The 25340-nt window shown below is 57.5% G+C and overlaps 1 protein-coding gene across 2 annotated transcripts in view; it reads right to left on the reverse strand.

Moving 5' to 3' along the window:
• ARHGEF17 (Rho guanine nucleotide exchange factor 17) overlaps positions 1–25340 on the reverse strand; it is a 35245-nt gene that overhangs the window by 2596 nt on the left and 7309 nt on the right. The window contains exons 2-17 of one of the 2 annotated variants that reach the window (XM_055701295.1): positions 9016–9093; positions 6417–6599; positions 5908–6024; positions 5491–5583; positions 4570–4746; positions 4251–4301; positions 3182–3291; positions 2965–3050; positions 2713–2831; positions 2030–2243; positions 1844–1917; positions 1528–1721; positions 1190–1440; positions 585–831; positions 416–502; positions 239–306 (exon numbers count right to left, since the gene is read on the reverse strand). In XM_055701295.1, the coding sequence (XP_055557270.1) occupies positions 239–306; positions 416–502; positions 585–831; positions 1190–1440; positions 1528–1721; positions 1844–1917; positions 2030–2243; positions 2713–2831; positions 2965–3050; positions 3182–3291; positions 4251–4301; positions 4570–4746; positions 5491–5583; positions 5908–6024; positions 6417–6599; positions 9016–9093 (2149 nt within the window). Of the gene's footprint in view, positions 1–238; positions 307–415; positions 503–584; positions 832–1189; positions 1441–1527; positions 1722–1843; positions 1918–2008; positions 2244–2712; positions 2832–2964; positions 3051–3181; positions 3292–4250; positions 4302–4569; positions 4747–5490; positions 5584–5907; positions 6025–6416; positions 6600–9015; positions 9094–25340 lie in introns of both variants that reach the window. The other variant, XM_055701294.1, reaches the window with a different exon arrangement.

Genomic DNA, 25340 nt, shown 5'->3' on the forward strand with positions numbered 1-25340 from the left:
GGGATGCCAGCAGCAGGCAGGGATCAGGAAGAGGATGCACACTCCCATTTGGCTCCAGTTTTGGGGTCTCCAGCATCCCTTGAGGGATACCCCTTCCCTTTGTAAGGAGGCAGGCAAGCCAGTGGCATCATGAGCTTCCCTCCCCAGGGGGCCCCCCAAGCAACCCACCCATCAGCCACCACTTTGGGGCTGCATTTAACCCTGCCAGTGCCTTCTGATGTCCCCGATCCAGCCTCACCTGCCTCCCGCTGGTATGCAACCAGCTCCCCGTTGGCCAACGACACAAAAACCTGGTTATCCAGGTACCTGCGGGGAGAAAAAAACCTTTGAAAAACAGCTGCAGAGACCTGCTCAGCCACCCCAAACCACCCTGCTGTGGAGATCCCAGAGCCAAAAATCATCCTTCCCTACTTACAAGATGCACATGACAGCAGCAGCGTGTTGCATCTTCATGCTGTTCTTCCTGTTACGGATGTTGTCTGAGGACTGGTACACGTGGATGCTGCAGGAGAAGAGCAAAGCTTGAGGCTCACCTGGGATTGGGGTCCACCTCATGCATGTGTTGCCCCCTCCTGGGGACGTACCAGCCATCCTCGGTGCCCAACCACATGGAGCTCTGATGGGCTTCAGGGTCGAGGCTGAGGAGGTCCTCAAGGCTGCCCCGGGTGAAAGAGCCACGGCTGGAGCGGCGCAAGGCTCGCCCATCCGTGGGGCTCTCGCCGTGACGGTTTTGGCCATAGGTGCCACTGATGGGCAGAAAGCTGGGTTCTTGCTCTTCCTCGGAGCTCGTAGTCTCCGCTGTTGCCTCCTTGCAGCTTGGGATCTCTTCATCTGCAGAGGAAGAAGAGGAGGAAGGAATGGGTTAGGACAGGACCACCCAACACCCACCAAAGTGATGGGGAAAAGACCATGGGTCCCCTTGTGATGTCAAGCCTGGGAGAGGATGTAGGGATGCAGAGCCCCAAAACCCACAAGGTTTTACCCAAAGCCACCAGCCCCCACCCAGCATCATGGTGTTGGGCTGATGCCCCCCAACATCTCTATTCCCAGGATTTCTGTGGGTCAAAAGCCTTCACCTGTAGATTTCCCTGAGGAATGCAAGGCAGAGTGGCCAAAATGATGGAGCTGCCCATAGTTTTGGGACAAAATAAATGGTTTTTTCACTAAGCAGGGCCTGGGGAGGACTCACTGCCAAAGCTGGAGGAGATGGTAGAGTGGCTGGCTTGGCTCTGCAGTGTCCCCGAAGGGCTGGGCGAGGACTCATCATCCGTGTCATCACTATCAAAGGGCACCAGCTCCCTGTTGCCACCGTCGACGGGCTCCGAGAGCTCCAGCGATGAACCCGAGATGGAGATGTGCAGGCACGGCTGCGGCCCCGCATCCTCTGGCTGCACCGGCATCAGCTCCGAGGAGGGGCTGCCCACCGGCTCGGCACGCTCCCTGCCGCGACGAGGGGAGGGGGGAAAGAAGCAGCTCCAGCATCGCCCCGTGCCCGCCGGCTCCGCGGTGCCGGTGGGAATGTCCTACCTATACACCCGCTTGAGACCGGGCACCGAGGCGATGCAGAGGATCCTGGCGGAGCAGACGGCGATGCACGCCTCCACTGTGGGCTCCTTACGGATGCTCAGCAAACAAACCTGCCCCACATAACCATCGCTGTTGCAAACCCAAACCTCGTGGGAACTTTCTGGGCTGCCATGGCTGGGAGAAGCGCAAGAAAACTGCAAGGGAGCAAAAGATGGGATGAGTTGGGTCATTTGGGAAGGACCAATGGTTTGGCAAGCCCACCGGGATGGAGAGGACCACAGCTCCTGTGGGATGCTTGAATCCAGCCTGTGAGTACCTGCATCCCGCTCCGTGTCTTCATGATGGGGATGGCCTTGAGGAACTCTGGGTCCAGGCAGTTTTTGCTGGAAGCTGGGAAAATTAAATTGGAAGATGAAGAAGTGATGGAGGAAAGAGGTCTACCAAAGTGAGGGTGTGATGCCAAGCCCACCACCGCGTTCACCTCCCTGGTCCCTGGTGTTACCCAGCTTTTTCTTGGCATCCTCAAAGGCTTGCTCAAAGCCGAGACGGGCATCAGGGTTGGGGAACTCAAAGATGAAGGACTCGGTGCCATCAGCTTTGGTGGTGCTGAGCTCCACCTTGTTGGGGGGGAAGGCCATGCTGAAGGACATGGATTGCTTCTCTGCCAGCTCCCGGTGGATGGCAGCCATCAGGTCCTTGATCACGTCATCCAGGCTCTGGGGACAGGGACAATGCTTCAGCTCTCAGGGATGGGCCACCACCAGCCACATGCCTGATGATGCCCCCGTCCATCCCCAAGCATACTTCAAAGACTGCCCCAACCCCATCGTAGCTTTAGGACTGGTGGCATCGGGGTCCTTAGAGGACAGTCATGGCCTCCAGCCCTTCCACAGGCTCTCCTTACCACCAAGGACATCCCAGTCAGTCCCCTGGGGAAGGCGTCTGGCCAGGGGACAGCACCAGGGCCACCATGTGACACTGACGGTGTCCGCCCCCAAGCATCCTTCAGAGACTGCCCCAACCCGCCTTTTGGCTTTAGGGCTGGTGGCGTCTGGGACCTTTGTGGACACTCATGGCCACCAGCCCTTCCACAGGTCATCCCTCCCGCTGAGGACATCCCAGTTGGTCCCATGGGGAATGTGTCCAGCCAGGGGACAGCACCAGGGCCACCCACCATCCCCATACCTGGTGAGGGAAGCTGAGGGTCTCTGACAGCTTGCTGACTTGCCCCAACGTGCTGAGGTCTTCATCCAGGCGGCAGATGCTTTTCTGGATGCTCTCCCGGTTGGTGGCTTGCGAGGCACCTGTGTGGGGACACGTGAATGGCATTAACTCCTTCCTCCCCAACGCCACGCAGGGGCTACCTTCTCCCCACCGGCCAGGGGTGAGCAATGGGTTTTAAAGTGGGATGGGACATTCCAGCAGGCAGTGAAAGACCTTTGACGATGTCCACGTCCTCCAGTGGCAGCTTCCAGAGGAGCTTGTACTTGCTGGCGGTGTCAATCACGCTGGCCGCCGTGTACCTGTTGAGGTTGGGGGGGAGGGTTGAGCTGCACCCACATCCCCAACACCCTAAAGCCAGGCCAGCCGCCAGGGACAACCCCAACGATGTGGGTTAATCCTGGTGGATGTCTCCAAGCCTGGTGGTACTCACAGGCTCATGGAGCTGCGGCGGAGGGAGCCCGACTTGCGCTTCAATGTGGTACACACCAGCAGGTCCGTGAAGAGGAAGAAGGAGCGATCCTTCTTCCCACCCACCGCCTTCTGCAGAGCGGTGGGAGACACCAAGGGGTTAACATCTGCTCCTCCACTGCTAGCGCTGGGAGCGGTCCCTGCCTCAGCTTGCCCACGTGCTACCTTGGCAGCAGGCTGGGATGTGTCCCATGACACCATCTGCACGGGGACTGGCCATGTTCTCATGACAGTGAAAGGGGACATGGGTGCAACGGCCATGTCGGCAAAGCCACAGGGTCCCACTCGTGGGTAAGCACCAGGGCCATGGGAACACCAGGCCCTCTGCAGTCTCCACCTCCAGCCTCCCTACCCACCCCTAGTCTGGGGCTATTGTGGGCTCTCCCTGCCACCTGCTTGCTCCCAAACCCATCTTCCCTCAAACTTGGGGAATTTCATATTTTCCCCATTGATCTGTCATTGATCCATCTGTCCACCCATCCATCCTCCCCACTGATCTGTCATTGATCCATCTGTCCACCCATCCATCCTTCCATTCTTCCGTCTACCATCCATCTGCCTGTTCTTTCCCTCCCTCCCTCCATTCTTCCATGCTTCCATTCCTTCATCCATCCTTCCACCCATCTGTCCATCCCTACAGAATCATAGAATATCTCAAATTGGAAGGGACCCATAAGGATCATTGAGTCCAACTCCCTGCTCCTTGCAGAACTACGTAACACTACACTGTATCACTAGGAGTGTTGTCCAGACACTCCTTGAACGCTGACAGGCTTGGTGCTGTGACTCTGGGGAGCCTGTTCCAGTTACTGACCACTCTCTCAGTGAAGAACCTTTTCCTAAGGTCGAATCTGAACTTCCCCTGATGCAGCTTCCATCCACCCACCCATCCACCCACCCTTCCACCCACCCATCTGTGGCCTCCCATGGGCACACGGGCATCCCATGACCCGCAATCATAGCTTCCCACTGCCCCATCTGGTGTGCTGTCCCATGGCCCTGACGGTGACAAGGGACCACCTCACTCTTACCACTTCCACGACCATCTCCTGGCGCAGGAACCTGCGGAGTGGAGCCTGGAGCTGTGGGAACAAGGAGGCTGGTGAGTGGGGAGCCCCAGGGGGGGACCGTCACAAGCTTTGTCCCTGTCCCTGCAGCCTCCCAGCTCAGAACTGGCACCTCAGCCCCTTCCCAAACCCCTCAGAGCCCACTAAGACCGAGTGATGATGGGGAAAGCAGGACCTGGAGGAGAAAAGAAGTGGCCCAGCTTGGCGTGACCCAGAAAGAGCAGAAATAGTTGCATTTCATGAAGGAGGAAAGACCAACCCCATGTAAGACCCCTGTACATACATCCTCCATCCCTTCGATGTGGGACTCGATCTCCTGCACGATCCGGGCATTCCTCTCCACCTCCTCTGCGCTCTTCATGCCCTTGTTGATCCTCTCGGCCACCTGCTTGATGTTGCGCTGGGCGTCGATGAGGAAAGGGTGGTCGGGGTGGTCCTCTGGTGTGTGCTTCAGCAGGTCCTACCACGGGGACACAGCTGGGACGTCACCACAGGCAAAGCTTGGGCATCAGCCATGCCATGACTACCGCGCTGCTCTGGTGCTGGGGATGGAAACCAGCCCCATGCAGGAATGGTGTTGCAAAGAAATGAAGTCTTGAGCTTTGGCCACCACCAGCCTTGTCTTTGCCACCTCTAAAGAGGCCAGCAGCTCCTGAGAGCACATCTTCACCTTGCACAGAAGCCTGAAATTCATCCCTGGAAGTGTTCAAGGCCAGGCTGGATGGGGCTGTAAGCAACCTGGTCTAGTGGAAAGTGTCCCTGCCTGTGGCAGGGGGGTTGGAACTGGATGGTCTTTGAAGGTCCCTTCCAACCCAAAGGCTTCTGTGGTTCTATAAAAACACATCCCCATCAGCCTCAGCACCAGGAAGAGTAACTTGGCAGGTGGAAACTGAGGCACAGAGCAGGTGGCACTGTAGCCGGTCCCAAAATGACACTGAAACGTCCAATCTCCCAGCAGAAAAATAAAGGGGAAGGGGACTGCACACCCATGGGGACATGCTGGGGGGGACAGCAGTGTGACAGTCCATCCCCAGGAGGGCAGAGCTGTGCGTATGCCCAGGGACACCGACTTTGAGTCAAGGCGTGGGAAAAGGGGCCAGGAGAGATGCAAGACCCCTAAAAGCTCCCGTTACATAGAGGTGAGGAGGAGCCGCGGTCTCACGCGCTCCTGGCATGGCACAGATGCCCTCCTGCCTGCACCCACCTTCACCAGCAGCTCGTATCGCGGGATCCTCTGCACTGGCTTGATCATCAGGTCGGACAGAGCCTGCTTCTCCTTGTTCTCCCGCATGCTTTGCTGCAAAACACCAGCGGGGTGGGGGGGCACAAGGACTGGCCCGTTAGGTGGGCCACAGCAGGGATCCAGCGTCCCACCAGCCCAGGACCTGGAGAAACACCCGTTTGGGGTCAAGGTGACTCCTTTTTACACCATCTGGAGTGACTCTGGTTCATCCCAACTTAGCATCTTTGCAATAAATCCAGAAGAAGGTGCGGGGAAGAATCCCAGTCTGACCATTGATTACCAGTTTACTCCCATTAACCCCGGCTCCTCCCCACCAGCAGCCTTGCACGTGGCTCTGGACCTTGGCCAGCATCTATAGGGAGAAGAACTAGGACCCACCTCCAGGAACTTCATGAATGCTGGCCGGGCTTCCTTGGCAATCCTGACAGCATCCTTGGCGTTGAGGAAGTTATCGATGTAGGCAGAGTAGATGTTCACCAGCACGTCCTTGGAGAACTGGGAGGGAATAGGAGAGGGGAGGGAAAGGGGAACAGGTCCAGCACAGCCATCCTGGGCAAGCTTGGAAGAAGCTACTCCAAGGGTTAATCCTGCATCGGGGCTGGTGCGGGGAGGGCTCACCCGGCGCCGCCCGCCCCCCTCGATTTTTCAGCCCTGACATTTCTGCTCCCGAGGCAGAAACTCCGAGCTGCAGACCCAGCCGGTCGCTGCAACATGCCGCCGTTACGCTAAGCAGACGGCGGGCCTGGAGATCGTCTCCTGTTCTCCATCCCAGGCGTGTTTGGCCCGTCCTTTAATCACTTCCCTGCCTCCTGCTCTGAAACTTCTCCTGCTGGGGCTGTGCCCAAGAGCGGGCACGCCGGCATGAAATCCGCCCTGCGAGGACCTACCGACTGCACCAGGAGGTCGCCCACTTTCTGCTTCTCGTGCCAGTTCTGCACGCAGTCGTGGATCTGCTCCAGGAACTGCTCGTGGTGCTCCAGCAGCTCAGGAATCTGGTCGAAGATCTCATCCACCAGCGATGGGTCGCACAGCAGCGAGTTCTCTGGCTGCTTCAGCGGCTTCATGTAACCCTGCAGGGCAGCAAAGGCATCGGGGTCCTGATGGATTTCTTTTCCCACCCCGCCTCAGCATGAAATTATCAAAATAAATATGGGGACGGGATGCATACTGCAGCAGGGGGTTCCCCCAGTGAACCCTGGTTTGTGGGACCCACCAGAAGGACCAGACAGTGCCAGGTCCCAGCAGGTTTTGCACCCCAGCCTCCCCCCTGGGTCCCATCCCACCTGCTGCATCCCCACGGCAGTGTGGGGACTGGGACAGGCCCATGCGAGGAACTGCCAAAGCACGGTGTCCTCTGTCCCCCAGCCACAACCTTGAGAAGCTCCAAAACTTTGCTGTCATGAGCTTGGTCGCCTCCATCTGCTACACAGCCTGACCTGGCTGGGAAATCAAGGCAGCATGACTGTGGGATCCAAAAGCTGGTGTGTTCCCAGTGGGATTTAGGGTGTTTGGGACCACGTGGGGCTGGAGCCAGCAGGGTGGATGCACTGGATCAAGCCCTGGAACACTTCACCCAGCAGACTCTCTTAGGAAACAGCCAACGAGCGATGCTCAAAGGCCAGCAGGAAAAGCAGATCCTCTGCAAGGCTGGGTGGGCAGCTCTGCTACAAAACCCCTTTCCTCCTGCCGTGGGGCAGAGCTGCGGGGAGGAGCAGTGCCCCCAGGAATGGAGAGCTGGATTTGCAAGGGATGCAGGATGAGGGAGGTCTTCTCAAGCCTTGTTGCTGCCACAGCCTGACTGGGATGGGGTGTTGCTATCCTTCAGGATGTTGGGAGGACTGTGGAGCCGAGTAGTGAGGACAGGGCCCACCTCAAGTGGCTTTGGACATCTCCATTCAAGCTGGCGAAGGAGGAGTCATCCCCCAAGAATGAGTTTCCTCAAGCTGATGGTGGGTACCTCATGGAGACCCAAGGTAGAAGGGTCAAATCCTTCCTGAGGCTCCTAACCCACCTCACCTGCCCTACTGTGGCAAACACTTCCAGCGGGAGCTGAGCTGGGCTGTGCCATGCATCCCCCCCACCATGAAACTGGGGGAGCGAGGACCAGATGGGGAAGAAGAGCATGGAGACAGCCCACGCCTCAGCACACAGGCAGAGTGAGCAGAGCTTGCCCAGGCACCATCTGGCTTGGCTGAAAAATGATGCTCCAGGATGCTCTTGGTCCCTGGTAGCCACCAATGCTACATGCCACTGGGCCATGTCCTGGATCCAAACACCTTATCTCAGCTGAGATGGGGAGCTGGGGGCATCTGGACCCTTATGACAACCCCCAGAAAGCCGGGTTCCCCTGGCTGCACCGTGCCAGGACTTGTCCTGTGGGTAAGAGCTCAGGCATTAACACTCTGTGGCTCCCACACGGGTCCAACCAGTCCCTCCGGTGGGAAACTGGTGAGTCCCAGCACAGCTGTCCTCTCCAACCAGCCTCATGTCCCACCTCAGAGGATGACACAGACCATGGGACAGTCTCTGTCCATGCCTAGACCAGCAGGGACACCACCCTTCCCCCAAAATAAGCTCTAGAGCCAGGGTCCTCAGTCCTCTTGTCCCTCCAAGACAACATCTGCACAACAGCAGCCTCAAAGGGCCCTTCCCTCCTGCAGCAACACTTGGCAGAGCACATCTGGGTCCACCATGGGGGCATACTCACGGGGGACCTAGGGGAAAAGCCTGGCTGGGTGTTGGGATGACGGGGGCCCCATGCCCTCGTGGACATGCCCAGCAGATGTCCTACAGGCACTGCTTTCTACCCAGCAGAGCAGAGCTCTTGATTTTTTTGGTGTTTCCACCTGCAGCGATGTGGTTGGACAACCCACACCTACGCCAGCAGTGACCTAGTCTCCAGGGCGTTTACCACCATTAACCTTCTGAAACAGCTTCATTAACATCTGAAATGTGGGGTGGACCCTCAGGCCAGGCTGTTCCAGGGGCGTTGGAACCAGCTCAGTAAAAAAAGAACCAAGAAAAACCCTTGGCCCATGGCTGCAGGTGATGACGCTGTGCAGAAAATGGGGGGACAGAGGAACGGGGGGTGTAAGGGGTCCCCCCCCCCCACCAGATAGCCATCAGCAATGGCCCAGGAGATGGGGCACACATGAGGCAGAGCTTTTGGTAGGCGAGTGCGGGAAGGGGCTTAGGGACACGACACCCGCCAGGTGACAACCCACCAGGAACATCACAGGCTTGATTTGGGGGACAGAGATGACCCCCACACCCTGCTCTTGACCTGCCACGCTGCTCCTACTCCCGGTCCCACTGTCCCCAACATCCCCACTGCCATGCGTCCCCAATCCACCCCCACACCACACCAGTGCTGGTAGAGCACCCGCAGCTGGGGGTCCGACTCGGGGTCCTGGGGGTGGTTTAAGCAAGGGACGGTTACACCGTGACGTGGTTTGGGGTGTCACGTCCCTGGCTGTGCCACGTTACCTGCATCAAGGTGCGCAAGGACTCCACGTAGGACTGCTCCGTGTCCAGCAGTGTCATGATGACGTGTTTCCTCATGTCCTGCCCGGGTGGGAAGAAAGACAAGATGAGTTTTGGGGTGACACGACGGTGGGGAGCTATGTGGCGGGTGTCAGTGCCGGCGTGGGGGCTCAGCGGGGAGGCTGAACGCCAGAGGAGCCCGGCTGGCGTCCAGCTCCCCTCCGCTCCCTCTCCACCCCGATGGAGGAATCCGGGAGGATTAGGAAGTACATGACACCGAGCGCACAGAGACGCCTGGTTTCCTCCGCGGCCGCGTCAGGAGCCCGCCCTGGATCTCACAGCCCTACATGGGTCGGTCCCGGCACCCTCCGTCTCTCCGGCGGCTCCGCTCGGGGCGGTCCCGTAGGAATTTGCCTCCCGCCCGGCACCCCAGGCACCCTGGCGCTGGGCTGTGGCCCCGCAGGAGGGGGATTAATGGGATGGTGGTGGGCTCGGGGAGGTGGCGGGGTGGGATGGTCCACCAGCCTTGGGAAGCAGATGGGTTGGGGTCTTCTTGGTTGTGGGGCTTGGAGACCCCCATCGCACACAGCACCCAGGGGGACACCCCTGCAGCTCAGCCTGGGGGCAAGATGCTCCAGAGCTCAGAGCGTGAGACACCCCAAAAGTTTTGGTTGCAGAGATGCTCCAAAGGTCCTGGTGCAATGACACCCCAAAAGTTTTGGGTGCAGAAGTACTACAAAGGTGTTGGGTACTCTGATACCCAAATGTTTTGGGTGCAGAGATACTCCAGAGGTGCAGAGATACCCCAGAACTTTTGCATGTGGATACACTACAGAGACTCTGGGTGTGAGACACCCCAAAAGTTTTGGGTAAAAAGATGCTCCAGAGACCCTGGGTGTGAGATACCCCAAAAGGTTTGGGTGTAGAAATGTTCCAAGGCCCTGGGTGCTGAGATGCCCCAGAAGTTTTGCATGTGTAGACTCTCCAGAAACCCTGGATGTGAGACACCCCAAAAGTTTTGGGTGTAGTGACCCTCTGCTGGCCCCAGGAAAGGAGATGCTCTGAGGTACTGGGTATGGAGACGGCAGTGGTCCTGTCCATGGAGACCATCCAAAGGCCCTTGGTGCAGGGACACCCCAGAGGCCGTGGGTGCTTGGATACCCCAAAGGCCATGGGTACAGAGATGCTCCAATGGACCTGGGCGCAGAGACACTTAAAGGGTCCCGTTTGTGGTGATACCTCAAAGCCCGTGGGTGCTGCGACACCCAAAATGCTATGGCAGATGTGGGGACACCACAAAGGCCCTGAGGACAAGGGCCCGGCAAAGGTCCTCGGTGCTCAGACACCCCAGCTGCCCTGCGTGCAGAGATGGCCCCCCTGGCCACCACAGCATGTTGGGACCAGGTTCCCCTGAGCCGCTGCTGTTACAGGGGCTGCTGGAGCCACCGAACCCCCATGTCCCCCATCTCACTGTGGGATGAGCCCACATCCCCCAGCCATGTGGAGGTGTGTCCCCTCCACTGCTCCCAGTGGGAACACTGTGCTGAGAAGCTGCTCGGCAAGCGCATGAGGAAGCTTCAGCTCAACCACCCTCACCACGGATGGTGGCCACCATCTCCCGAACGGTCCCCAGGGAGCAGTGGGGAGGGATCCTGTCCAGATCCTGCTCGGTGCTCAAGAACAGAGCTGTGCCTCAGTTTCCCCACTCACCCACCAAGCTGATATTGGACTTTTCAGCCAAGCAAGGAGGAAGCTGCTGTCTGGAGCCAAATATTACGGTGACGGGTCCACATCCACCCAGGAGATCTGTCCTCCCAAACCACGGCAATGCTGGGTCCTCAGGGACACCGGCTGAAACCTCCCCACGTCGCTGCAGCCTGAAGGTTTAGTAATGCTCTCAACTGCCCGATTAATTTGTTGCAATTACAGGCTGAAGGGCACCCACTGGAGGACGGGCTTTAGGGGTACAGAGCGCCTGTCACCTGCCCTGCCGTGCCTCAGTTTCCCCAACCCTTCCACAGCCTGTAGTTCCCCAGCTCAGTACGATGTTCCTGGCATTTTCCAGAGCCATTCCAGCTCAGAATCGAAGCAAAGGGCCAGATTGGAGAGCTGAACAGGCTCAGCACCACATGCCACACTGGGGATTTGCAGTGGTGCAGAGATGCAGGATGATGCCCAACTGTTGGCAAGGGAATTTTTTCCACCATTATGGCAGCAGTATTATCCCAGCAGGGGGACATTCCCTCTGGGATGAGCAGGAGCTGGGGGTGATGCACCATCCTGGCAGGGCTAAGCAGTACCCCGGTGCAGGCAGGATGCACCCCGCCACATCCCTTATCCTAGAAAAGCCTCTTCCCCTTGGGACTGATGTTGCTTTGGTCTCCATCTGCTCTCCCCAGGGACACCCCTGCCGCACCCCGGCCTCATCCTTCTTCCCCCGAGATGCTCAGCACCTTCAGGATCAGTACCTGACACAATGGGAATTGGGGCATTTCCCTACCAGCTGATGCCTCCGCGGTGTAAATCAGCACTGCGGGGGGGGTGGCGGTGATAGCTCCAGCCCCCCATCACCCTCTCCGGGCGGGAGTATCCCCCTTCTCCCCGCGATATGAAGAACCCTGGGGGCGGCGGGCTGAGGATGAGGATGGAGGCACCGTTGCCACGGCAATCGCGGTCCAGACCCCGCAAGTGTCGGGTTCTGCTGGGTGCACATGTATCCAAACATGACGCATCCATGCAACCCCCCATATAAGCCCCTCAAACCACCAGCCCCCCCTCCCCCCCCCCGCCCCAGCCCCCCCGCCCCCCCACCCCCCCTTCATCCTTTTTCGCATCACCTCGGTACCACCACGACTGCCGCAACCCTTCTCCGGCAGCTCCTCGGCCGCCCCACCAAGCCCGGAGGCGGCAAAGGCCGCGTCGATGCCGTCCCCGATGTCTCGCATGTCCTCCAGCGCGATGGTGAACTGCGCCAGAGTCCTCACCATCTGCAGCATGCGGGTCCCGGGGGTCGGTCCGTCCCACGCGGCCCAAGGAATAAAAAATGTGTATATATATATATATATATATATGTATATATATGTATATACCCCCAGGTCCCCCCTTTAAACTAGCTGAACCGCTGTGCTGGGATGCAGCGAGGAGGAAAATCAAATAGAGGAGCTATTTATATCGATAGAATTCTCTCTGTGTATATATATATATATATATATAAAAAAAAAAAAAAATCCGAGCCCTCCCGCAGAACGGCTGCAGGCTGCGTGCAGCAGGCGTGCGCCTGCGTCCGTGGCAGCACGCGGGTCCCCGGCCCCGGGTGCTACCGAGGCACGGGCAGGCGGGAGCAATCGGAGACGGAGGCAGAGCTGTGCCCACACACGCACACGGAGGCAGGCAGGGCCGGATCCTGCTGCGGGGATGCTGTTGGAGAGGCTTTGCTCAAGGAGGATGCTGCATGGGGGGGGGTGTGTGTGTGTGATGCTTTCTTGAGGAGTGTGATTTCGGGGGGGGGGTGCATGCGCATGCAGATGATGCTGGGTTGGGGTACTCGGCATCCTTGGGGTCTCCATCCCCATCAACTGGGGGGGGGGAGGTGTCACTGGGTACCATGTCCCCCTCCTCGACTTGGCAGACAGGGAAACTGAGGCACGGAGTAAGCCTGTTCCCCAGCACACCCTCCCCTCGGCATCCACATCCTTACTTTCCACATCCTTACTTGCCCGGTGATGCGCCCTGCCCAGATCCCTTTGTAAGGCTACCTTCCTGCTTCGTTAATTAAATCTAATTAGCCGCTCACCCCGTTTCCACAGCAACGGCGTGCAGCAAGGCTGTGTCCTCCCATTGCAGCCAGTAAATTTCCTCTTGATAATGAGGATGATAAGCATCCCACCCTGAGGGGGGGGCCGCGGGGGGGGGGGGGGGGGCGGGGAGGGGGCGCATCCATGGCACCTCCATCCCGCCCACTCCCCCCCTTCCCCCATCAGGGTCTATGGCAGAGAATGGCCAACTCAGTGCATATAATGAGAGGGGAGGCTGCAGCAGCCTTAAATACACACGGGTTCTGGGATCAGGGAGGGGGAACTTGCAGCACCCGTCACGGGCATGATGGGTGCCTGTGCTGCACCCAGCGCAGCTAATTGCATTAGGGGTAAGGAGGCTGTTCGCAAGGCACCACCTCCTGCAACTCCTTCTGCAGTACCATGGTTGTCCCCAGCTCATTTTTGTTCCAGTTCTGGACCTGTCTGGGTTGCAACCCTGGACCCATCTGGGTTGCAATCCTGAGCTCTTCTGGGATCTAATCCCAGACCCATTTAGGTTGCAATCCCACACCCACATAGGCTGCAACCTTGGGCCCATCTGCATGGCAATCCCAGACCCATCTGGGTGTCAAACCCTGTCCCAGCAGGGTTACAGCCCTGGGCTTGTCTGGGCTGCAATCCCGAACTCAGTTGCAATCCTGAGCCCATCTGCATCGCGATCCTGGACCCATCTAGGTTGCAGTCCTGGGCTCTTCTGGGATCTAATCCCAGACCACTTCTGTTGTAAACCCTGTTTTATTTGGGTTGCAACCCCAGACCCATCTGGGTGGAAAATCCCTCACCCGTCAGGGTTCCAACCCTGGACCCATCAGGTTCCAGTCCCAGGCCATCCTGAGTTCCAGTGGCCGAGCTGGGTTGCAGTCTTGGACCCATTTAGGTTGCAATCTGGGGCCCATCTGGTTTCCGATCCCAGACCCATTTGGGCTACAATCCCCCATCTGGGCTGCAACCCCGCATTTGGGCTGCAACCCCAGGCCCATTTGTGTTGCAATCCCCAGACTCATTTCTGTTGCAGTCCTGGGCACATCTAGGTTGCAACCCCAACATTTGGGTTGTAGTCCTGGGCCCATGTGGGCTGCCACCCTGGGTCCACCTGCATTGCAATCCCAGACCCATTTCTGTTGCAATCCCACACCCATCTGGATTGCAAATCTGGACCCATTTGGGTTGCAGCCATGGGCTCACCTGGGCTGCGGTCCTGGGCCCGTCTCGGTTGCAGCGCTCGGCTGCTTTGGGTTGCAACCCCAGTCCCACTTGGTTTGCAGTCCCGGGCTCATTTGCGTTCCAGTCCCAGGCCCATCTAGCTGCAATACCAAACCTATTTCTGTTGCAATCCCAGACGCATCAGGGCTGCATCCCCTGGCCACCTGCACTGCAATCCCAGACCCATCTGGGTTGCAGTTCTGGACCCATGTGGGCTGTAACTCCAGAGCCACCTGGGTTGCCATCCCAGACCCACTCGGGTTGCAATCCTGGGTCCATCTGTGTTGCAGTCCCGGGCTCATTTGGGTTGCAATCCCCAACCCATCTGGGCTGCAATCCCAAAGCCGCTCCTGTTGCAATCCTGGACCCACCAGGGCTGCAAACCTGGGTCTGCCTGCATTGTGATCTCCGATCCACCTGGGTTGCAAACACAAACCCATTCCTCTTGCAAACCCTGCCTCACATAAACTGCAACCCCAGGCCCAGCTGGCCTGTGACGCAGTGACGCTGCAACGCTGTGACGCTGCAGTGGCGACCCGGCTGCACCGCCTGCAGCAACGCCCTCCAGCCCTCCCACGGGATCACCGGTCCCTGGGGCGAGCAGGGGGATCCCTCCATCTGCAGAGGGTCCGTCCCACTCCCCAGACACCACCCTTGAATCAATCCCTTCGCTTAACACAGCATTTCCCCCCCAGCAGCTTTGCAAGTAGATTCTCTGGTGTCTACTGTTAAGGTTGAGCTTTCTGCTGATGAGTTTAAAAACTTCTCTCAAACCCACCCAACCTCTTCAGGTGTTATCAGGGAGCAATGATGGATGGAGAAGGGTTAAGCCTGTGACCAGGGAAGGAGCCAGGCCGGATCCTGCTGTGCATCCAGGGGCCCAATGGAGGTCATCTTGCCAGCACCCAGGAAAGAAAAAGCCGGAGCGATGCCGGCCATCCCTGCCGGCCGCTGAGCCTGGACCCCCCTGCACGCGGCCCGCAGCCCACAGGAAATTCCTGGGAGTGTTTGGCCACTCCAACAGCGCTGCCTATTTTTAGGGCCATCTAAAATATGAGCCAGTTATTTTTAGCAGTGCGGCTCTTTGTAAACACCTTTAGATTTCCTTTTGGATCAGCCTTTTTCTTTTTTTTTTTTTTTTTTTAACCTGTGTGTTTCCTCCCCAAAAAAAGCCCTAACCCTCCTAGGAAAACCATCCTGATCCCTTCGGATGGAGCCAAGGGGCTCATCCCCCATCCCAAAGGCTTGTGCCAGCATCGTGAGGATGCTCCTGAAAAGCCAAAGCTGGAGCAGATCCAGCACTGGGGATTCAGGGGGTGATTCAGCAACACCCCAAACCCAGGATGGAGGGCTCAGAGAGGGGTTTTCCCCCAGTTTTTCCCTCCAGCACTGGAAATACAACCCCACTTGGACTCCTGAAGATGAATGGGAGCTCTAGCTTGCTCTGTTTTATTTTTTAATAAGCCTCTGGGTGCAAATCTATCATTTTGCTTTTCCCCGTCTGGGCATAGCAATGCAGGAAGAGCTTGAGCATCCCCAGGGATTTTAAAACATCTTGAGATATTAAAAAAAAGGACCCGGCAAATTGTGTCCTGCCTCCACCCCCTGCAGACAAAGAGGCGTTGTTGGAGGGAAGTCCTAAAAACTTCCTTTTTTAAAGAAAAGTGGGGGTTTAGATGAAAGGGAGAGCAGGGCTGTACATCCATGAGGAATCCCAGCCACCATGGCAACCTCTGGCCCTTAGCCCAGGCTGAGACCGTGCACACATCGGTGCATGTAACGATGCTGCTTGCAGCCACTCAAGGACTCCCCTCCAAACCCTCCTGCTGCCAGGAACTGGGTCACTGAAGCTGGGAACGTGCGGGAGGGTGTCACACAGGCTGTCACCACCTGGCTGGGATGCTAAAATTACATCCCATGGGAGGGGGGATGTCTGTATCCCTGGAGATGCTGTTTCACCCTGAAATTCCCTTCCCAGACCCGCAACAAGCATCATTTCTCCAAGGTCAGTGATGTAACAAGTTGTGCCAGGGCTCAGCCATACCCTGGGTGAGCTGTAGCAGGGATTTTGACCCTGAGACCTTGCTTTGGGGCAAAAAAAATCCAGTTTTTGGAAAAATCTGCAGTGTTTTGGACCATTCTGGGAGTAGGATTTGCCTCTTGGGGCTTTCTCAGTTCACCCTTCCTGCAGCTGCTGAAGGAGGGGCTAGCCCTGCTTCAAGCAAAATTTTTCCTACCCCTCCAAAACATGCAAAATTTTAAAAAATAAATAAATAGAGGGTTGTTGTTCCCCCCCCCCCCCCCCATTACAGCTTGTACCCATTGATGCTGGCTCCTGATGCTCCGCATTGCTGGGAGTTGGAGGGAGGGATTTTCTAGGGTCTTGTAGCATGGTTGTGCTAGGAGCAGCCTGAATCTTGTCACCTCCTTGAGACCCCCCATTCCCAGTTTGGAAAAAAACTGGGGGGAACTGGGACTTCTGCACCTTTTCTTTCCCTGGATGCTTCTGGGGCAGATCCCACTGGAGGGAGCTGGGATATCCCAGCGGGAGCCACTGGCCCATGGGGAGAGTCCCCTGCCCCAGGGAGCCTGCAGTGCATGGCCAATACCCAAGCTTAACAATTTTAACGCACCCTTGGCTTTATTTCTACCAAAGCCCTGGGAAAAAAAGGCTCAAAAACAAAACCAGATCCACTTCCATCCATCCTAACGCGATGAGCAAACACCTCTGCAGCAAAAGGCATCATCCCAACACATAAAACTTGCTCGCACAGCTGGAAAAAAACCTGGCTGGCACCATCATCCAAAATAGGATGACACTATTACACCCAATCCTGTATTTCCTCAATCACTTGGTTTCTGACAGGAAAATCACTTGGAAAAAAAATCACATTATCTCTTCTCAGGATGCTTTCCAGCCAGATGTTTGATTGGGTTTTGTAGGGCTTTCAAGGCAAACCCATCCAGCCTTAGCCTCGGGATAAGTGATGCTCAGCTGTATGTCCCACAAAGCTCTGTGCCACAGGGGTGGAGGGATGACAGCCACCACACAGGGGAAGACCTTGCTTTGCTGGGTACCAGCCACTGCCATCCCTGAGTACCAGTCCCTGGCATCCTTGGATACCAATCACCTCAATCCCTGCGCACCAGTAACCCCCATCCCCAGTACAAGCCACCCCATCCCTGGTGCAAGTTCTCCCCATCCCTGAGCACCAGTCACCACATCCCTGAGCATGCCGCTCTGTCCCTGGATACCAGTCTGTCCATCCACAGTATCAGCCACCTCTATCGCTGGGCACCATTCACCCTATTCCTGTGCACCAGCCACTGCCATCCCTGGGTCCCAGTCTCCCCATCCATGGTACCACTCCCCTCAGTCCCTGGGAACCAGCTCCCCCAGTCCCTGGGAACCAGCCACCTCCTTTCTCTGACGTGACACAGGACATGTCACCCCATCCCTGGGTATCAAATCACCTCCATCACTGGTACCATCCACCTCTATCCCTGGGCACCAGTCAGCTCCATTCCTGGGTACCAGCTGCATCTGTCCCTAGGTACTACTCACCACCATGTCTGCATACCAGTCATCTCCACCCCTGCTAACAACCACCTCCATGCTGGGTACCAGTCAACCCACCCCTGAGTACCAGTCATCTCCATCACTGATACCAGCCACCACCATCCCTGGGTAACAGTTGTCTCCATCCCTGGATGCCAGTTATCTCCATCCCTGGTTACCCGTTACCCATCCCTGGGTACCAACCAGCACCATCCCCGAGCACCAGTCACCTCCTTCCCAGGGCATGTCACCCGATCCCTAGGTGCCAGCGCCCTCCACCCCTGGGACCAACAGGCCCCATATCCTGGGGAAATCATCTTCCACATCCCAGGGGAACACAAGGACCTGTGCCACAGAAGAGGGGCCATGCCCGAGCCAGGCTGATGCTGTAAAGCATCACATCCGGGGCTGCATCCCCTCCCCGCCCAGCCGCTCGCTGTTCTCCCACGGGTAAGAAAAGTCCGAGCCGCTTTCCAAAGCGTAACTTCTTGAAAGGAAATAGGAGCATAAATCAGCAGCTCTGATTCAGCTCTGCTTCGGTTACTAATAATACTCCCGTGTTTATTCGCAGTCCTGGGGCTGGAGATATTTGCTTTTCCCTTGGTCGTGGTTTTTCCCAGGCTCCCAGCTCACAGAGAAGCCTTGATTTGTTCAGGGATGCTCCCATGGAGAAACCCAGTGGCACAACCGCCTCCGGGATGGGGAGGAAGAGGAGGAGGAGGAGGAGGAGGAAGAGGAGGAGGAGGAGCAGGAGGAGGAGGAGAGCTTCAGCCCCAAACAGATGCACCGAGAATTTGGTTGTTTTCTTTGACTTCTCGGTTGTGGTGATTCATCCCAGGAGGACACAGCCTGGCTGTAATTCTGCTTTTTAAGTGTGAGAAAAAAACAGGAATAAAAAATACAGGAGTCGGAGCAATTTTTTCAGGGCAGGGCAGAAAGATGCTGGGCATCCCAGTGCCGTCCCGGGGAGCAGCAACGGCAGTGCCGAGTGGTGCCGGTGGGATGGGGAGTGGGGAGATGGCGGGAGGCTCATTTCCAGAAGCAACAAAAATTCATCCTCTAAACACGTTGTGGGGCTTTTCCTATGGGATTTTCACTTGAAATCAGGGTTTGCATCACTAGTGCTGGGGGCGCAAGGGGTAGTGCCCCCCCCTCCCCCTCCCCCCCCCAGATATGAGGCTCAGAGTCATGCTGGCACATCGCAGGGCACCCTCCCTCCACTGCTAGCAGCACCCCATGGGCCCCCCCACCCCCCATGCCCCCCTCCCACCCTACCTGCAATGCCCGCCCTGATTTATCTCCCCGCCCCACCACCATCCATCCTCTGGTGCATTTGCAGAGCCCTTGCAGAACTCGTGTTGCAGTGGTCCGGGGCACAGCGGGGGGCTTGCTGGCCCCCGTTTGCAGCCAGCCTTTGCCGAGCCCTAGAGCAGCTTTCACCAAATATGGAAGGTTTTTTTTGCCTCTGGTTTTCGGCACGCAGGCCGCGGCCCAAGAGTGCAGCTTTCCAGATGCTGAGGTCAGCCGCGCTCTTCTCTCCCTCCCTCCTCCACTGCCTCCTGGCGCGCTTGGTCCCGCGCCTGCTGGGCGAGGGTAACGCTGCCCCCCAACTCACCAGCATCCCTCGATCTCCCCTCCCCAGCGTCCTCTGCTGCTGGCACAAGCCGTAGCCTGCGTCCCACAGCACCTCAAAAGAAATAGTTACTGGGATTCTGGGGGGAGAGGGAAGCTGGGGAGAAGGGTGCCTGATGCTGGCACCTGTTGGCATCACCACGAGTCGCAGCACGGCACAAGTGGGTAGGAGGTGCTCTGGGTGGCTGGTGGCATGGGATGTGGATACAGGTGAATGGGGTGCAAGAAAACTTGGGGTACCCAGGAGGGTGCCGGCCTGGCACCCATGGGGTGATGGGCACCCAGGAGTTGATGGGGACCAGGAGCCGATGGGCATCAGAAGCTGATGGGCACCCAGGAACCGCAGGGCACCAGGAATGGATGGGCACCCAAGAGCCAAAGGGCACCAAGGAGCTGATGGGTTCTCAGCATCCATTTGGGCATCAGGAGCTGATAGGCACCCAGGAGCCAATAGGCACCAGAAACCAGTGGGCACCTGAAAGCCAAAGGTCATCCAGGAGCCAATGGGCACCCAGGAGCTGACTGGTACCCAAGAACTGATGGGCATCCAGGCCTCCATGTGGACCCAGAATTCTGGAGGCACCAGAAGCCAAGAGTTATCCAGGAGCCAAAGGGCGCCCAGGAGTTGATGGATGCCCAGAAGCTGATGGATGCCCAGGAGCTACCCCGGAGTCCACAAGCACCCAGGAGCTGACAGGCACCCAGGCTCTAACAGGTACCAGGAGTCCATGGGCACCGTAAATTAACAAGCACAAAGGAGCTGATGGACACCCAGGAGCCAACAGACACCCAGGAGCTTATTATGGGCATCCAGAGTCCATGGCACCCAAGAACTGAGGGATGGCCAGCATCCAACAGGTACCCAGAAGTCCATGGACACTCATGAATCCACACACAACTGGGAGCTGACAGACACCTGGGAGCTGACAGGCACCCAGGAGCCAACAGGTACCCAGGAGTCCATGGGCACCCCGAAGCCAATGGGCACCCAGAGTGCATGGGGATGCAAGAGCTGATGGATTCCCAGGATCCAATAGGTACCAGGAGTTCATGGACACCTATGAGTCCATAAGCAACCACAAGACCACAGGCACCCAGGAGGTGATGGGCACCCAGGAGCCAACAGGTACCAGGAGTCCATGGGCACCCAGAAGACCCTAAGGACCCAGGTGCTGATGAACAACCAGGATCCAAGTGGTACCAGGAGTCCATGGGCACTCAGAAATGCACAAGCATCCAGGAGTTGACAGACACTCAGGAGGTGCTGGATGGATGCTTAGGATCCAATGGGTACCAGGAGTCCATGGGCACCCATGAATTCACAAGCACCCAGGAGCTGATGGACACCAAGGAACTGATGGACACCCAGGAGCTGATGGGCACCCACAGGTCCATGAGCACCCAAGAGCTGATAGGCACCCAGGAGCCAAGAAGTACCAGGAGTCCATGGGCACTCACAAATCCACAAGCATCCAGGAGCTGGCAGATGCCCAGGAGCTGATGGGCACCCAGGAGGCAACAGGTACCCAGGAATCCATGGGCACTCAGGAGCTGATGGACATACAGGAGCCGGGAGCCCCGAACAGCCCATGCCGTGCCCCTGCCCTGGCCCTCCTCATGCCCCCTGCCTGGATCCATGTCCTTGGCAGCAACCTGGGTGCAATCCCCAAGAGACAACCCCCTTTGTGCCCATGCCAGCCTCCATCCGCAGCATCACCACGCCCCACGGACAATCAGCCCCGCAGCACCCCATGCTCAGCTGGTCCCCTCACCCAGCACAGCTGCAGCTGGGGTAGCAGGGAGCTGGGGAACACACACACACCATGGACCTCACCAGAAACACCCACATCCCATGTCACATCACAGCGAGGGGAGAGGTGATGCCTCCTCTGTCATGTCATTGTCATGGCAGCATCCCAGGGCTGGGGGGTTGTCTGAAAAAAGGGCGTTTCAGCATCTACTGACCTGTGCCGGGTTCGGACGACCAAGGGATGAGTCCCCTCTCCGCTTACTGAGGCTGTGAGCCATCTACATCCCATCTCACCAGGCTTTTGGGCAACCAAAAAAAACCCAAAAGGACCAAAACCGATCCCCTACCGCTTGCGATGGTGTTTCTGCTGAGGGGTCAGGATGAAACCCTTCCGAAAAAAAAAGAAGCACGAAGAAGGATGCCAAATCAGGGCAGGCCGATGAGTCTGCTGCTACTCCAGCTAAAAAAAGCAGGAAACCATATCCCGGGCTTGGAGATGCCAATCTTCCCATGCAAACAACTCCCTTCTTGTTTTTTTTGGAGAGTACCAGAGGGCTCAGGAACAGGCAGTCACAAATAGCAACTCCACGGCACCGCTAAGGAAATGTTCTCCAGCCCCAGGAACCATGCGGGGATGTTGGTGTCCCCACATCAGGATGGTGGTTTCTCCAGAGGGGACCTGGTGACGGTCGTCCACCCATCAGGATGGTGACTCCTCCAGGGGGGACCTGGTGGTGGCTGCCCCCGCATTGGGATGGTGGCTTCTCCAGAGGGGACCTGGTGGTGGCCATCCACACGTTGGGGTGGTGGTTTTTCCAGAGGAAAGCTGGTCGTGGACACTACCACAAATGTCCTTTTCCCAGCACATCCATGCAGAGACATCCTAGTGGTGTTTTGGATGTCACCAGTGGGGTGGAAGGTGGTGGTGTCCATGCCCTGGTTCCCCTGGACATGCCGAGCGGCTCTGGGACATCACAGGACATGGGGGGTCCCACAAACCCAACATGTTCCAGTCATCAACCCTTCTACCCCTCAAATTAAAGAGATTCAACTTAAAATCACCTACATAAAGCACAGGGGGACATGCAGCCTGGGGGCAACCTCCATCTGTAACCAGGAACAGTGGTCATGGAGTAACTGGTACCAGTGCAGGCAGGAACTGGGCAGACGGGGACCAGCCCCCCGTCCCCCAGAAGCTAAGCAGCTCTGATGGGAGTTTGCATGAAGAGTGAGTTACTGGAATATTTTTACCCAGATGCTGATTTTTGTTCTCCCTCCCATTGGCCGGGCCGCAGTTCCCAAAGACCCAAAAGCAAACACGCTATTTTTAGAGAAGAGTTCATTTACTGGAGCCATTCCCTTTGAAATTCCTCACCCATCCTCTCCATGGAAACGGAGGGAGCCCAGAGAAACAGCCCCACTGGGACCAACCATCAGAGCTTTAAAAAGAGCTACGTTGAGGGAGAGGGGGTGGAAGTGGCTGACTTTTCTTCTCTGGACACATCCTGGCCTGGAAACACCATGGTGGAAATCACAACATTTCTGCTTTAGTGGGTCCTGTCTGGACCCACTGGGTTTGATGCTTTCAGGAGGAGATGTCCTGGAAGATGGAGCATGCTCACTTTGAAAATCATGTGTGTATAGCTAGTGGGGCCTTTTGTCTTGGACGGGTGGTGGAGATAGGTGGAGGGGGATGGGTGGACAGAAGGGCTGAATGGGTGCATGGAGATGCATGGAGATGGGTGGAAATGGATGGAGATGGGTGGAGACGTACAGATGGATGGATGGAGATGGGTAGATGGGGATGGATGGGTAGATGGAGATGGGTAGGTAGAAATGTATGTATAGGTGGAGATGGGTGGATGGAGATGGATAAATTAATGGAGCTAGATGGATGGAGATGGGTTGCTAGAGATGGAAGGAAGGACAGAAGGAGGGAAGGAAGGAAGGGAGTCTCTTTCCCCACTTTCCAGGGAAAGCCCTGGGAGAAGGAGAAGAAACTGTACAGACCAAGCCCCACTGCTGCCCCATTGCATCTTTCCTCCATGTGATGACATCACCTTCTCCTCATCCTGAATGTAGAAGTCCCTGCCGCAGCTCCAAAGCTGCAGAACTGCCCCATTGGGACCTGCCTGCACCACAGAGGTGACAAAGGTCAGCAACGAAGTCACAGCAAGGGGAGACCTCAGCACATCACCCCTCTGGTCCTTCCCATCACATAGGGATCAGTGTTCACGGGAAACTCCCACTTCGGAAATATCCCTGGGAAAGGTTCTAAATCCCATATCCCTTGCAATGATGGACTAATGCTGCTGCAACAAGACCCAGGAAGCTTTGAGCCTGCATCCCAGCTGAGTTTGGCAGGAGGGTACCAACGATGCACATGCATATCTCAGAGATGTCGACCTGCTGCTTCTCCTGCAAGAGTAGGTCGGAGATCGAGGCCACCTCCCCCGAGCAGAAGCTTTGGAAGTGTGCAATTTTGCATGGAAAAGCCCCGGCACGAAGCTCCGTGCATGCATGCATGCAGGGTGCAGGCAGGCTGCCCAGAAATGCAGAGCAGCCTGTGCAATGTATACATGGTGATGGTGCAGCCCTGCACCACCCCTGTGCATTGCTGGGTGTGTGCACCAGGAGCACCAACGTGTCTGTGCACCCCCGCTCACAGAGCACCCAAATCTATCCCTGCACCCCTGCACCTGCACCCCAGCACCTGGGATCTCCCTGTGCAGAGGTGCAGGTGCACAGTGTCACCACTCATCTCCCCATGCACCCCTGTAAGTGCAAAGAGCACCGAAGATCTCCCTGTGCATCCTTGTGCACATGCAGACCAGCACCACGAATCCCCCTGTGCACCCGTACACATGCCAACTGGCACAACCCATCTCTTCACGCATCCTTGTGCCCTTATGCAGCCTCGTACCAGCACCAGAGACCTCCCTGTGCACCCCTGGCACCAGGGATCTCCCCATGCACCCCCTGTGCGTGCAGACCAGCGCCAGGAATCTCTTTATGTACCATTGCACATGCACGCTGGCACTGGAATCTCCGCGGGTAACTGCACGTGCATGCCAGCATCAGAGATCTCCCTCTGGACCCCTGCACATGCACCCCAGCACCAGCGACCTCTCTGTGCACCCCTGCATGCACACACCAGCACCACAGACCTTCCCGGACCGGGATACACGTGACAGCAGCACCCACGGATTTCCCCAAGTCCCTCTGCAGCGCACCCCTGCAACCAGGGTCCTCCCTGCGTATGTGTACCCCTGCCCAAGCATTCCTGCAACCAGGGCCGCCTCCATGCACCCTTGCACACGCACCCTGTGCCAGCAACCTCTCCATGCACCCTCGCACCAGGGATCTCCCTGCACACCCCTGCATGTGCACCCCAGCAGCAGGGACGTCCCTGTGCAGGATGCGTGCGCACACCGGTACCAGGGATTTCCCTGTACAGGGATGCACACTAACAGCAGCAGCACAGATCTTCCAGTGACCCCTGCACGTACACCCTTGCACCAGCGCCCCAGCACTGAAGAATTCTCCGTGCACCCCTGTCCTAGGGACCTCCCTGTGCACCTCTGCACAGGCACACCAGCACCAGGGATCTCCCTGTGCACCTCTGCGTGTGCACTCCTGCAACCAGGGTCCTCCTGCACATGCACCCCTGCACCAAGGACTCTCTTGCACCCCTCCTGCATGTTCACCCCTGCACCAGGTACCTTCCTAAGTACCCTTGCAAGGGCACCCCTGCACCAAGGACCTTCCCATGCACCCCGCAGACCTCCCTGTGCAGGGATGTGTGGGCACACCAGCACCAGGCACGTGCCTGTACAGGGATGTGCATGGACAGCAGCACCAGGGACCTCCCTGTGCACCCCTCTGTGTATGCACCCGAGACCTCCTGCATGTGCGCCCCTGGACCAGGGACCTCCTCGTACACCCTTGCACATGCACCCCAGCACCTGCACAGGACCATGGGTCTCTCGGCAGGCTGGAAGCGCAGATCACGCCGAGCCTGTCCCAGCCTCCCACCCTCGCTGCAGCCACGGCGCCCTGCCAAGAGCCTGACCTTTGGGCCAGGCGGCCGTGGGCCAAGGCCAGCCCCCGGCACCGAGCTCAGCCCAGCACTAACCCTCTCACTCCAGGGCCGGATCCTGCCCCACGGCCACCACCACAGGGCACCCCCCACCCATGGGGTGCTACCCTGAGGTGTTTGGGCTCAAAGGATCTGTATCCTGGCTAAACCATCCCCTCTGCTGGAGTTTACTGCCTGATTAATAATTAGAGTCTTTTAATCAAAGTGGGGGTAGGCACTGCGGATAAGGCTCAGTGCTAAAGGCGGACAAGGGACAAGGAGCCAGGGGGG

This window comes from Falco cherrug, chromosome 2 (genome assembly GCF_023634085.1).
Source record: "Falco cherrug isolate bFalChe1 chromosome 2, bFalChe1.pri, whole genome shotgun sequence".
Classification (NCBI taxonomy): domain Eukaryota; kingdom Metazoa; phylum Chordata; class Aves; order Falconiformes; family Falconidae; genus Falco; species Falco cherrug.